Genomic DNA, 14,086 nt, shown 5'->3' on the forward strand with positions numbered 1-14,086 from the left:
TGCACCATTCCCCCGCCCCTTCGGAGACACTCGGCCAATGGGGCACTGGGTAGGGGCTGGGAGCGGCCCTGGTGGGCGGGGCTGCTGCGGAAGAGAGCGGCTGGAGGCAGAGGCTGAACATTCCTGTGGGCCCCGACTTGGCCGGAGGGTCCCCGGCCGCGAGCTAGGGGCTGACGGCGGAGACGGCGTACGTGCCCGGCGTGAGTGCGTGGCGGCGGCGCGTGCGCGAAGCGAGTGGGTGGTGTGGCCAGGTCCACGTTCGTCCCTGCCCCGCGACCCCCGCGGCTTAGCGCCCCGAGGCTCCATGACCCGAGATACCCGGGATTCCGCGCCCCGCCCCGAGCGGCCGGTCCAGTTCTCCCGTTCCTCAGTCCCCTCAGCCTCGGCCGGCGGCCACGCATTGCCATGGTGACTGTGGGCAACTACTGTGAGGCCGAAGGACCCGCGGGTCCGGTCTGGGCGAAGGGTGGCCTCAGCCCCTGCTTCTTCTTTACACTTGTACCCTCGACGCTGATGGGCCTGGGGGCTCTGGCCTTGGTGCCGGTTCTTCCCTGCAAACGTCCGGAGCGGCCAGGTGGCGCTGACGCGGTGTCTTGGGCGGCCGGCCCTCGCGTAGCTCCCTACGTGCTGCAGCTGCTTCTGGCCACACTTCAGGTGGCGCTGCCCCTAGCCGGCCTGGTTGGCCGGGTGGGCACTGCCCAGGGTGCCCCACTGCCAGGCTACCTATTGCTGGCTTCTGTATTGGGGACTGTGGCCAGTGCCTGTGGCCTGGGGCTGCTTGTGGTGGAACGGAGCCAGGCACGGCAGAAGCTAGCAATGGGCGTCTGGATCAAGTTCACGCACAGCCCGGGTCTCCTGCTCCTCTGGACTGTGGCTTTTGCAGCCGAGAACTTGGCCCTCGTGTCTTGGAACAGCCCACAGTGGTGGTGGGCAAGGGCGAACTTGAGCCAGCAGGTGAGTGACCTCGTGGGGGGAGGGGAAGCGTGGGTAGCGGGCGCTGGGAAGAAAGATGGCATGTCTGGTCACACTGGCTCCATGCTTTCGAATGCCTCTAAGAAAGGGAAGAAAGGAGGGGCCAGCGCTGCTGGGAGCTGATAGCCAGCTGGTGGGGAGTGGCTGTGCTGAGTCACTGTGGATTTTTTTTTAAAGCCTATTAGATGCTGGGCCCCTGAGGAGGACCGGGATGTGTGCCCTACCCCAGTCCCCAGATGTGTTGTAAGTAGTAACAATGGGATTCTGGCCTTCGTTGATAGTCTCCCCACATATGTTTAATTCCAGGTTCAGTTTAGCCTGTGGGTGCTGCGCTATGTGGTCTCTGGAGGGCTTTTTGTCCTGGGGCTCTGGGCCCCTGGACTTCGTCCCCAGTCTTACACCTTGCGGGTCAATGAAGAGGATCAAGATGTAGACAGGAGCCAGGTACACCTCAGTTTCTGAAACTTCGGATCTATCTTAATTCCATTCTCTGTCATCATTTCTTCCCACCATAAAAACCCATTTCTTTCCTGAATCTCAGTTTGTGCCCTGTTAGCTTTTCTGATCCCATCAGGGATTGCTTGTTGGTCTGTTACCGTTACCGGGGAGCTGTAATCCCGTACATTTTCCCTAGGGGGTTTCTGGCTAGTGCACTTCATTTTGATTTCTGAGCTTCCCTCCCCTATGCGTTTCACCATCCTAGGTTCAGTCAACAGAGGAGCCACCACGGTCTACCTGGCAAGACCTTGGCAGGAAACTCCGCCTACTGAGTGGCTACCTGTGGCCTCGGGGGAGTCCAGCTCTGCAGTTTGTTGTGCTCATCTGCCTGGGGCTCATGGGGCTGGACCGGGGACTGAACGTGTTGGTCCCCATCTTCTATAGGGACATAGGTGAGGGGGAGAAGGGTTGTCAGCTCAGCACTCTGGTCTTTCATTGGCCTGGTTGGTGCAGGGGACTAGCCTAGGGAAATGGGACAGAGTTGGGAGCTGGGTGGTCAGAAAGAGGCTGTGGCTGATTCCTGGGGCAGTTTCTCCTGAAGAGGGTTCTAGGGTCCATAAGTGGGCTCGGACTTTTTCTCCATAGTGAACTTGCTGACCCAGAAGGCACCTTGGAGCTCCTTGGTCTGGACTGTCATCATCTATGTCTTCCTCAAGTTCCTCCAGGGGGGTGGCACCGGCAGTACAGGTATGAGGGACTCTGCTCTCACCTTGGTTGGTATTGGCCCCTCTCCCTTCTCCCACAGGCGTCCCTCCCCCAGGCCCCCTGGTGCTCTCAGACCTTTTACATCTTGCTGCTGGGATGACGTCATTAGGCTTCTCAGCCCTACCAAGGCCTCCACTGGCTTCCCCCAGGCTTCGTGAGCAACCTGCGCACGTTCCTATGGATCCGGGTGCAGCAGTTCACCTCGCGGCAGGTGGAGCTGCGCCTCTTCTCCCACCTGCACGAGCTCTCGCTGCACTGGCACCTGGGGCGCCGCACGGGGGAGGTGCTGCGGATCGTGGACCGGGGCACATCCAGTGTCACGGGGCTGCTCAGGTGCCAAGCCAATGGAAAGGAAGTGTGGGAGGGCGGGTCTGGAGAAGCAGAAGTGGCGGGGCTGTCAGGAGAACCGACCCAGCTTGAGGAGCTGCTCCTCTGTCCTCTTTTTTTTTTTTTAATTGTAAAATTAATGTACACGTGCTCTCGTAATAATTCAAATAAGGAAGGCAGAGAGCAAATCTCTTTTGAATTCCACTCACTTCTCCAGAGGTTCTCACTCCGTTCAGTATGTTGAGTTCTGCTTTTTTTTCCGTTTTTTTACATATATACATGCAGACTCACAGAATTAATGTGGTATCGTGGAGGTTTTTCCTAAAATGAATGGTGTCATGACGTAGATGTCATTCTCAGAATGGCCTTATTATCAAACTGTTAGGGAGATGTATTTTTAACCCACACATGAAGATCTTCCTCATTCATTATAATTGATCCAGAGCATTCTATAATTTGGGCATTCTATGGCTTATTTCGCCATCTCTCTCTTAAGGGGCAATTCGGTTGATTCCAGTCTGTTGCTGTTGAAAACAAAACATTACGCTGAAACCCCCTAGGGAGAGTTGCTGGCTCGGAGCCCTTAAACCTTTCTTCGTTGCTTGACTTTACCTCCTAGCTACCTGGTGTTCAACATCATCCCCACGCTGGCCGACATCATCATTGGCATCATCTACTTCAGCATGTTCTTCAATGCCTGGTTTGGCCTCATTGTGTTCCTGTGCATGAGTCTTTACCTCGGTGAGTGCTGCTTGGTGAAACCACCTCCCTGAACTATCCACGGACTCCCCTGGGCATGAGCCCTGCCCCCGCCTCAGGCGACCCAGCTTTGGGAGGCTGTAGATCAGTGGACCCGCATAGCCTCCTGCTGCTCCCCAATGTGACGGGTGAGCCTCCTCTGCTGAGGGAACCTCAGCTCACCCTGGCTGGAGGGCGGGCTGGGGAAGGGCATCCTGGTCACATTAGATGCCCGCTTTGGATGCGAGTCAAGGACGAACCTCATTTTTGTAACAGGATGCAGCTTGCGTTCATTTGTTCACCACAACCGTTTTCACACAGGCTTTATGCAGCCTGCAATGAGGTCTTGGACACAGCCCCTTCCCTCAGGGAGCTTAAGATTCCCTCCCCTTTGGAATCTGGGTCCCTGGGCTGTAGCACAGGGTTAGTGCGCATGTGACCGGCAGCAGACATGCACATGGTCTCCGCTGCTGGGAGTGATGTCTTGCTCTCTTCTTCTCCCTCTCCCTCCTCCTGTCACTCTCTAGCCCTGACCATTGTGGTCACTGAGTGGAGAACGAAGTTTCGACGTGCTATGAACACACAGGAGAATGCTACCCGGGCACGGGCTGTGGACTCTTTGCTAAACTTTGAGACGGTAACAGAGGCCTTGGTGGCAGTGTCGTGAGGCTCGGAGATGTGGAAGAGTGTGCCTGGGACCATCGGGGCTGATAAGCAGCTGGGGGGTGCGAGGTGTGCTGTTTACAATTAGGGAGGAGGGATGGGGAATTGAGCTGAAAGCTGTGGCCGTGTGGAACAGCGGTGGTTTGAATTCATCAGGTGAAGTATTACAATGCGGAGAGTTATGAAGTGGAACGCTATCGCGAGGCCATCATCAAATATCAGGTGAGGATGCTACTTTGAGGCCGACTGAGAGCAACAGCCTGGCCTTGTGGAATTGCCAGGACAGAGAGGAGTAAAATTTGGGCTGTGAGGTTGAAGGTGCCCAGGGCCAGGTTGGGATTTGGTGACTGTCAGCATGTGTGTGATATTCCTTCCTCTCATGTCGTGGCCCCAGGGTTTGGAGTGGAAGTCAAGTGCTTCACTGGTTTTACTAAATCAGACCCAGAACCTGGTGATTGGACTTGGGCTCCTCTCTGGCTCCCTGCTTTGTGCATATTTTGTCAGTGAGCAGAAGCTACAGGTGAGGGAATTGTGCTGGGCCTGGGGATGAGGGGACTGGGGTCTTTGTTTAGGCCACCAGGTTCCTGGGTGGGAAGCAGGCAGGGTGATAGCCAGTGGGCAGGGTGAGAGCCCGCAGGCCTCCTGTGACTCTGTCCTCTTCCCTTGATGTCCACAGGTTGGGGACTTTGTGCTGTTTGGCACTTACATCATCCAGCTGTACATGCCCCTCAACTGGTTTGGCACCTACTACAGGTAACCTGACCCTGGCCCTCACCTGTTCAGGGTGCACTGTTATTTCTCCAGCTCCTCAGAGGAGCTCCAGCCAGCACTCTTCTTGCAGGATGATCCAGACCAACTTCATTGACATGGAGAACATGTTTGACCTGCTAAAAGAGGAGACAGAAGTGAGTGGGGAGACAGGAGCCGGGTTTGTAGGGAGCGGGAGCCTGCGTGGTGTTTTTCGTGTCTGGAGAATACCAGGCCTGTAATGGCACACATTGGTGGCACTCTCCCAGGTGAAGGACCTTCCTGGAGCAGGGCCCCTTCACTTTCAGAGGGGCCAGATTGAGTTTGAGAATGTGCACTTCAGCTACACCGATGGGTGAGCCCCTCCCCTTTCACTGTCCCCCAGCCCCCTTTTCCGGTGTCCATTTACACACTGCCTTCCTGCCCCTCCTCCCTGCTTCTCAGCCCACCACTACCTGGGAAGAGAACCTGAGCAAGAGAGGGGCAGGGCCCAGTAATGGCTCTAGTGTTGGAGGGGGCCCCTGGCAGTGCAGCACGCCTGCTGAGCACGCCCATCCTTCTTTGCAGGCGGGAGACCCTGCAGGATGTGTCCTTCACCGTGATGCCTGGACAGACACTGGCCCTGGTGAGAGGAGACCCAGCCAGTTGGCCCAGACTCCTTGAGCTTCCCTTATTCTAGTGCCCGTGGTAGCTTGGGACCAAGGCTGTGGAGTTAGCCCTGTCATGCCAGGTTACTGGAGTGAATGTAGCAGCCTCCATGGACATTGGTGGCCTCTTGGAGAGAAAGATTTAAAAGCCGATGGGCCTTAGAATGTTTTCCCTTTGTTTCTCGTGCAACAGGTGGGCCCATCAGGAGCAGGGAAGAGCACAATTTTGCGCCTGCTGTTTCGCTTCTATGACATCAGCTCTGGCTGCATCCGAGTAGATGGGCAGAACGTTTCACAGGTAAGGGTGCTGGGGAGAAGGCTGTAATTTAGGGGCCTGTGTGTGACAGCATGGCAGGTGCTGGGCGTCCAGGGAGGGGGGGAGGAGGAGCTGTCACCCCTGCAGAGAGTTGGGCCGGGAGACCTCAGCCTTTCTAGCAGTAGACGACCTACATAAGGAAAGTAGTCATGAGAATGAGTGGTATGGTGCTGTATGAGGCACAAAGATCTGCAGCAACCCAGGGAAGCAGGGAGAGAAAGTGTATTTTCTCTTTATCGATGGGAAAACAGACTCAGGTTAAGTGATTTGCCCGCACAGCTAGGGTTTGGGGAGGTGGAGGCAGGATTCTCACGCAGGGCCTCTCATCCCATGTGCTTCCCACCATCCCATCCTACCTTCCAGGCCTGGGTGGGTCTCACAGACCAGAGCATATGGTCTTTTGGCCCCAGGTGACCCAGGTCTCTCTCCGGTCTCACATTGGAGTCGTGCCCCAGGACACTGTCCTCTTCAATGACACCATTGCCAACAATATCCGCTACGGCCGCATCACAGCTGGGAACGAGGAGGTGAAGGCTGCGGCTCAGGCTGCAGGCATCCATGACACCATTATGGCTTTCCCTGAAGGTGAGCCTCCCCTGCAGAGTCCCCCTCCTGCCCAGTTCAGTCCCGTTACTCCCTCTGACCTCGGTTCCACCTCTTCCTTGCCCATCTGGTCACAGAAAACAAGTTTATTACTGTGACTTGAGGGAGGTGGGCAATTTCCACAGGGTACGATACGCAGGTGGGTGAGCGAGGACTGAAGCTGAGCGGTGGGGAGAAGCAGCGTGTCGCCATCGCTCGCACCATTCTCAAGGCTCCAGACATCGTTCTGCTGGACGAGGTGAGGGCCCTGAGTGCCTTCTCCCCTCCTTCCTCCCCAACCTGTGCCCCAGCCATTCCTGCTGGGCACCGTCTCCATCTAGGAGAGCCAGCACAAATCCATGTTTCACAGAAACACCTTGCAGTTTTCAAGCGCAAAAACAAGGTTCTTTTTGATTCCTGAGGCTTTGGCCAGCAGCTTGCATCCTCCTCCCACTGGGGATTTGGGTGGCAGGGGCAGTTTTACCCAGTCCCTCTCTGTAGGCAACATCCGCGCTGGATACACCTAATGAGAGGGCCATCCAGGCTTCTCTGGCCAAAGTCTGCGCCAACCGCACCACCATCGTGGTGGCACACAGGTACGGGACGGGCAGCAGGCAGCGGGGCCCACACTGGTGGTGTGGTAGGTGACTGATCTCTGACCTCTCAGGCTCTCCACTGTGGTTAGTGCTGACCAGATCCTCGTCATCAAGGATGGCTGCATTGTGGAGAGAGGACGGTAAGGGACACAGCAGGATGAATAGGGAAGGGCCTCTGAATTGAGGGCCCCAGGAAAAGGTTGTGGAATCGCAGGGCTTTCTGGAAGGATCTCCCTCACCAGTTCCCTGTCATCTCATAGACTAGTGGCGAGGACTCTTGGGGTAAAACTGATAGTTGGCTGGGACTTATGTTTTTCTCCTTGCCCCAGGCACGAGGCTCTGTTGTCCCGAGGCGGGGTGTATGCTGACATGTGGCAGCTGCAGCAGCAGGGACAAGAAGTCTCTGAAGACACCAAGCCCCAGACTAAGGCATGGTGACAAAAGTATCCTTCCCTCCCAAAGGATAACTGAGGGAAATAACACTGTATCCCTCTTCCCTGCCATATTTCATCCTGGTCTTGGTGCTAGCTATAGTGAAGGAAAGGGGCCTTTCAAAAAAGCACTTTTGGGGGAAATAAAAGTGTGGACTGTGCTGGGATCACTGTGACTTTCTGGTGTGGGGGACTGCAGCGGGCCTCCACCCTTAGATCAGGTGAGCATTCTTGACAGGACTCTTCTGTTTTTGGTTGGAGAGGAGAAAGAAACACACCACTTTGGTGTCTTACTGACTGCCAAGATTCTTTATTCTTTCTAGCGCCCCCTCCCAGCCCCCTACACGTGGGGGGAGCCCCAGTATACGGGGAATGTCAAGATGCAGGGGGCCATGTGGGGTCTGGCCAGGGAACAGTTCAGAGCTGTTCTCTCCCATGCAGCTGGAGAGGCCAGCAGAGCCATCTGTAGGCTCAGCTCCACAAGCTGTTTCTCCTCTGATGCTCCCTGAAGGCGGCCTCCACGTCACTCCTCCTCTTCACTCCAGGCTGCTCCGGGCCTCCTCTCCCTGTGGACCCTAGAGATGCGAGGGCCACAGTCCTCCTCAGCTGAGCCTCCCTCCCCAAGCCCAAGGCCCTAGCACAGGTTGCAGTTGGACGGCTTCAAGCTGCGGCTCTGAGCCTGGAGCAAGGGGAGGGGAAGGAGAGGAAGACAGGGTTCGACATCAAGGAGATGAGGGGGACAGTCCTCACTGCAGAGCTCAGCATGGGCTGGAGTCACATTGAAAACACAAGGATAACCACCATTCCAAAACTCTACTACTTGGAAGAGCATCCCCCAACCCCCCGTAAACTCCTTACTTCCTCCCAGCGCAGGGCCTGTCTCTACCCCGTCCTCATACCTGCCGCTGTCGGTATTCTGCCTCGCTGGCTGATAGTGCTTGTGCTAAAGCTAAGTCTTCTTCCTCCTGAGAACTGGGAGGGAGGAACAGCTTAAGCTGGATGACAGTATCTAAAATGTGAGCATCTCATCTGTTAGGCATCACTGTGCTGAGCACTTCTGAGTATTATCTCAATTTTCATAGGTAGGGTTCTATAAGGTATTAGTACTGTCCCCATTTTATAGAGGGCATTAAGACTCTTAATGGGTTAAAGAACTTGTCAGAGGTCATATACTGTAGTTCAAAAGCTTAATTTTGAGCCCAAGTTCCTAACAGTTATCCTGCATTGGATGAGAGTGGTCCCACCTACCTCCCTCCAAACTAAGCCCTTGCCCACGTCCCACCCTCTTTCACCAGAGAGAAGGTACCTTGGGACCTGGGGTTTGGCCTCTGCCAGGGACAGTTCCAGGGCTCGTTGCAGAGCCTCATCCTCACTCTGCAAAAGGAAAAATAAGACCAGCTGCCTTGGACTTTACTCTCTGTGGGTTTGCTTCTGTCCATCTGACCTCTGCCCAACTCACCAAGCCATTTTGCAAAGCAATCACTGGAGAGGCTGTCCGGGATGGAGACTGAGTTGTGGCTCTATGGCAGACATTCAAGAGGCTGAGGTCAGAGATGTGAAGGGAAAAAAGGAAGAGGAGAAACAGGCAGGCCTACCTGCTGGCAGAGGTAGATGAAGGCAAGGTCTGGTTTGGGCTGGGGATGGTCTTTGTAGAAGAAGCTAGGCTTTGTGCTCTGGAGATGGCAGCCAGTCTGTAGGGAAGAGACACTCTTGGCATGCCTCCAGGCACAGTCAGCTTGCATGTTCCTCCCTGGCCTGACCAAGGAAGTCTGGAGGGGAACTCCTCCACAGGGTCTGGAAAACATGCACTTCAAAAGGAAATAAAAAGACTCCCTAGCCAAAGGGGACAGGTTGACGCTTCCCAACTATAATGACAGAGGTTGAGTCAGTTTCAAAAGGATGGGATGGTCCCAAAGCCAAGTAGAGGACTTGGTTGCAATTACCCTGCCCTACTTGTGGGGTGCCCCTCCCCAGAGCAATCATGGTCCAGTGGGTGACGGTGCTTGATGCAGAAGTTTCGGCCACAGCGGTCGCAGGTCAGTTTCATCATTTCCCGCTGCCGGCAGCCAGAGCGTTCACACTTATTGGTGAAGATCTGAGGTGGAGTAGGGAGGATTGTCTCTGCTGAGACTCTGATCCCCCTTCAACCCCATCCTAACAGTTGTACAGACTTCCAGGCATCTGTAGTCCCAGGTGACCACGGTTAACCCCTCCAACGCTTACCTTACGTTTTTGCTGAGCTGGATCAGAGCGGCAGTCTCCGTCAATGTGTTCCCCAACAGCACGGTCAGGGGGCTCCCCTCTGGCCACAGGGACAGGCACATTACAGAGTGGGCATACAGGTACCTGGATATCCTACAGTCAGGGAGCAGGGGTCGGTCTGTGGCCTACTCCCAAACCAGCCAAATCTCTGGTCCTGAAAGAACCTGGACATGCCCCCCATAAACGCAAAAGGAAACAATGTTCCCAGCAGTGAGCCTCAGAAATACAGTAAAAGAGAGGAAATGGGAAGCAGAGGGGTTCCAGAGATTCTACATGCCATCCTCCATCCGCCCCCTTTCACCCTCAGACAGCCCCCTCACCTTTTCGTAAGCAGATCCACAGTGATGCTGGGCGTAGGCCACGTGGTCTGCGCAAAAGATGCCCGAGCAGGCGTCGCACTTGAGCGGCAGAAAATCTGCAGGAAGTGGGTTGTACTGCAGGTCCAGGGGGACCTCGACCTCGTTCCCGCTCACTCAAGCCTTCCACTCAGGGAAACGAAAACGCTGTCGTACTCGCAGTGAACTTGCACCCCTGACCTAGTCCACTATCTCCTAAGCCACGCCCCAACCTCGAGCCCCGCCCCCTTGGGCACTTCCAGCCTGGGAGCCCACCCTTCCCGCCACTTGCAGTTCCAAGCCCGTCTCCGCCCGGCCCCGCCTCCCGCCTGCTCCGCCCCTCACCCCCTCACCCCCTCACCCAAGCGCTGACAGCTCGGCTCCGAACAGTGAGCCCCAAGGTCCGGAAACTCCATCGCCGGACCGGACGGGGCCTGCTGGGAGAGGAAGCGATGCTGAGCTCCTCTAGGGTTCCCGCTCCGGGTCCAAACCGCGACCCCGCACTCTCGGGGGACTCGCTGTCCCGCCCCTTCCTCCCCCCTGCCCAGCCCGGCTTACCTGAGCGTCAGCGCCTCCCGGCCCGCAGCTCCCACTCCTCCCCTGGCGCGCGCGGGCGCGCTGACGTCGTCGCGCAGGGCGGGCACGTCCCGCGCAGTCCCCGGGGGGCGGGGGAGCGTCCCGGAAGAGCCGAGCCCCGCCCCTCCTGTTGCGTTAGGCTGGGAGCTGGATGGTTTCTCTTGGGCGCGGGCCTGCCTCCACGAAGGGCGAAAGGGCCGGCGAAGGCAAGGACAGATGACATCTTGGAGGGCTGGGGTGGTTTGGGGTCTTTCACAATTGGGTCCTTCGTCCGCTTCTCACTCTACACTCTCCCACTAGCCGTTTCGTTCGCAGCCACTGCTGTACTTACTCTCCACGAGCTGACAATGTTAGGCCCCAGCACCCAGCTCAGTGCCTGTGGTTTTCAGACTTCAGTGTGAATCCACATCACCTACAGAGCTGCTTTAAAATGCAGATTCCTGAGCCCCCAGGGCTTCTGATTTAGTAGGAAGTGTAGGAGAGAATTCTGACAGATTATCCATGTACTACACTTTGAAAAACACATGCCTAGAATATGCTGAATGCTTATTAAATATTTCTTGAATGAAGCTAGAGAGTCACTGGATTGATGTCCTGCTTTACCTTAGGGATCCCCAGGTTGAGACCTTCCGTTTCAGCACATTTTGTTTCTCACATGCCTCTCTGGCCCCTCATGCGTGGGCTTGGTTGCACTCTTATTTTCCCAAAAGTTTGGGCATGGGGACAAGTAAACAGGTGAAATAAACTTAGAGTTGAACAGTGTCCTCCAAAATGGAGATAGAACCAGGCTACGGCTGGAAAGGAGGAGCTAGCCTTCTTCTCTTCTCCCTCTCCCTCTCCAACTTTTGGCTCTGTTTCCCTCTGTGTCTGCTTCTTACATCCTTACAGCTCTAAGGCTAGTGAAAATTAAAACCATTTTTTCCTGGTTCCTCAAGCAGAAGGCCTAATTTCAGCTCTGACTGGGCCTGATTGCCTTGACTTGGATTACCTGCTAAGTTCTGATCTGTGGCGCAGGGGCCAGGGTATGTGTTGTTCTGATGGGCCAGGCCTGAGTCTCATGTTTGGGGGAAGTGAGTCAGCTTCACCTAGAGTGAAAATCACCAAGCTGGCTTGGACAGTCCTTCCAGAAAACCCAAGAGAGTCCATTCAATTCCTTCCTTCCTTCAACAATATACTGAGTGTCCTCCCACATGCCTGTCACGAGATGATACATGTGTAGACTAGGATCTACCAGGCAATACGGCAGTGCATTTCAGGTACACCCATTCTGGAGTTGACAAGTGTTATTCAAGCCAAAACCTGAAGGGTGAGTAGATGTTGGCTAGGTGAAGGCCAAGGGAGAAAGGAGTGGGGTGGAAGGAGATGGTATTCCAGACAGAGGAAACAGCAAGGACAAAAACCTGGAGATAAGAGGGAACAAGATCCTTTAGATGAGCTTTTTAAAAGCTTATAGCATCGGGATCTTAGAGTGTAAGAGACAGCTTAGCAGAAGATAAAGCTGGCGAGTTAGCTGGGGTCAAATCTCAGGTCATGGAGGCCACATTAGTGTTGAGAATTTTAACATGAACATAATAGGAAACTGTAGATAGCTTTAAGCAGAAGAGTAACATGATCCAATTTGTATTTTGGGAAAGTCACTCTGGCTTCACAGTGGGGAACAGATTGGAAGAAGGGAGACTAGGTAGAAGGCTGTTGCTATAATAGAGACAAGAGATGATGGCGTGAACTAGGGATGATGCTTAGAATTAATGAAAGCTCAGTATAGAGGTTAGATATGAGATAGATATTTTAAAATAAGTAACTTTCCAATATATCACTGAAAGAATAAAATGGTAAAAAAAAAAAAAAAAAGAAATTCTGTTCCTAGAGCAACCATAAAGTACACAGAACAAATGTGGTTTTTTTTTTTGCACATGCCATGCGGCTTGTGGGATCTTAGTTCCCCAACCAGGGATTGAACCCGGGCCCTCAGCAGTGAGAGCACTGAGTCCTAACCACTGGACCGCCAGGAAATTTCCTCAGAGAAAAAATTGTGACTTTATCTGTGGGAAACACCTCGACCTACCTCTATGCAAAAGTTCAGGCCAACATTCAGTGAGTGTATGGGACACCTTTGGCCAATCTTGCAGGGAAATTTTGTCAGCTCCTTCCCTAAACCCATCCTCACACCCTGGGGTAGGCCCTGGGCAGCCATGTTTCTGCAAAAGATGATTGGTCTGGGAGTGGTCATCTGACCCACACTGGGTATCTAAGTTTGTGTTTCCCAAAAGCATAACCTGAGACAAGGATTTGGGTGCAGATAATTCATGTAGGAGGTAATCCTAGCCAGAGTAAGAGAGCAGGAAGGAGGGAGACAGGGAAGGAAGGAAAACTAATAAAGTGTGTTATTGAACTGGTTACTACTGTGGTTCCCAATTCCACTGGGAGCCCTAGGAGGAAGCATGTAAAATACACCTCAGAATCGTCCTTCTAAAGGACAGGAGGCTGGGCTGACTCCTGTCTTCTGTAAGTTGGGGGTTTCTCCTGGGAGTGATAAGTCCCCCATGTCCACCTTGCACAGCCAACCCGTACCTGTGTGCAAGCTGACTGAGCTACGAGGGGCTTTGGGAAAAGCCCTGAGGCAGAAATACTGAAGCTGGCTCAGCTTGGAGGTGGGAAGGCATCTGGGCTCATAGGAGCTGTCCACAGCGACAGCTGAAGTCCAAGATGTGCCAAGCAGATGAGGCACAGGGCACCAGGAGCATCTGCTATATTTGGCCAATCAGATTCTTTCCTGGGAATTTGGAATCGAGGCCAAAAAAATCAGTGTTCATAAGACCATTGGATCTGTAACATACAAGCTATGGGCTTGCCATCTGCCATACTACCATACTGTCATACTGACTGAGGGACAGGAATAGATTGTTATCTGCAATACTATGACTGATGGGACACAGCCCCATAAAAAGAGATTGATTTTGTAGCTTACACACATGGGTTTAAATCATATCATTACCTCTTTTGCCTCTTCCCAAAGTCTACACCCCCCAACAAAACTGTGGCTTACTGCCTTTATTTCATTAGTTTCACTTTGTCCCTTTTAAGACAGTTATAAGTTATCCCATTAGATTCAAGATATTTCCCAAGGCTTTGTCAGACTCTCTTATCACACCCAGAAGTCAGGCTATTGACATGCAGGAGACTCTTGATCCGGGTATGCACCTAAGCGTCCTCTGCCATAGGGATTCAGCTTTTGGCCTAGGCCCTTCAGAAAGGACAGTTGTTGAAGAGCTTGCTATTTGTGAGTTCCAAGACTCCATATCTGTGGAATCCAGCATCAGTTTTGTCAGATTTAAACATATGAAATTGCTAATAGTTGACTTTTTTTTTTTAATTTACAAAAACAGCAATTTCATATGGCTTAATCTAAGCAGCACAGGTCACAGGCAAGAACTGTTTTTCCTCTGACCTTCAATCTAATCCTCACCCTGCTGGGTTTTGGAGCCCAGATATGAAGACAAACAGGCACTGTCTGGGAGTATGGTTTAAAGTCCACACACCTTAAAATCAGATGTGTCAAATGTCTATGTACCTTAGCACTTCAAACTTGCACCATTTTCTACTAACAATGTATAAGGAGAGGGTATTGGGTAGGATATAGGTTAAGCTGCCATAACAGTGACTCAGAAACAGTGGCATAAACAAGAAAGAA

The 14,086-nt window shown here is 53.5% G+C and overlaps 2 protein-coding genes across 8 annotated transcripts; one reads left to right on the forward strand and one right to left on the reverse strand.

Annotated features, from left to right (window-relative positions):
- Positions 1 to 116: 116 nt before the first annotated feature.
- On the forward strand, positions 117 to 7,383 carry ABCB6 (ATP binding cassette subfamily B member 6 (LAN blood group)). The gene is made up of 19 exons (XM_082396689.1): positions 117 to 954; positions 1,279 to 1,416; positions 1,676 to 1,862; positions 2,056 to 2,157; positions 2,325 to 2,508; positions 3,122 to 3,243; positions 3,768 to 3,877; positions 4,060 to 4,125; positions 4,298 to 4,423; positions 4,580 to 4,656; positions 4,745 to 4,808; positions 4,920 to 5,005; positions 5,218 to 5,275; positions 5,491 to 5,595; positions 6,024 to 6,198; positions 6,342 to 6,454; positions 6,697 to 6,791; positions 6,863 to 6,931; positions 7,121 to 7,383. The coding sequence occupies exons 1-19, from the start codon at positions 406 to 408 to the stop codon at positions 7,227 to 7,229; spliced, it is 2,535 nt and encodes an 844-aa protein (XP_082252815.1). The 5' UTR covers positions 117 to 405; the 3' UTR covers positions 7,230 to 7,383.
- Positions 7,384 to 7,503: 120 nt separating this feature from the next.
- On the reverse strand, positions 7,504 to 10,500 carry ZFAND2B (zinc finger AN1-type containing 2B). Of its 7 annotated transcripts, none has more exons than XM_082396744.1 (10): positions 10,378 to 10,500; positions 10,181 to 10,256; positions 9,805 to 9,899; positions 9,446 to 9,577; positions 9,166 to 9,317; positions 8,818 to 8,913; positions 8,682 to 8,742; positions 8,529 to 8,596; positions 8,122 to 8,194; positions 7,504 to 7,901 (listed from the first exon to the last, which is right to left on the reverse strand). In XM_082396744.1, the coding sequence occupies exons 2-10, from the start codon at positions 10,233 to 10,235 to the stop codon at positions 7,857 to 7,859; spliced, it is 777 nt and encodes a 258-aa protein (XP_082252870.1). In that variant the 5' UTR covers positions 10,236 to 10,256; positions 10,378 to 10,500; the 3' UTR covers positions 7,504 to 7,856. The 7 variants fall into 7 exon arrangements, with proteins under 7 accessions (XP_082252870.1, XP_082252866.1, XP_082252865.1 ...); XM_082396740.1 differs by having other exon boundaries at positions 7,504 to 7,797; positions 10,378 to 10,482; XM_082396739.1 differs by having other exon boundaries at positions 7,504 to 7,797; positions 10,181 to 10,253; positions 10,378 to 10,455.
- Positions 10,501 to 14,086: the final 3,586 nt, after the last annotated feature.

This window comes from Balaenoptera borealis (assembly GCF_965194805.1).
Source record: "Balaenoptera borealis genome assembly, chromosome: 6".
NCBI lineage: Eukaryota > Metazoa > Chordata > Mammalia > Artiodactyla > Balaenopteridae > Balaenoptera > Balaenoptera borealis.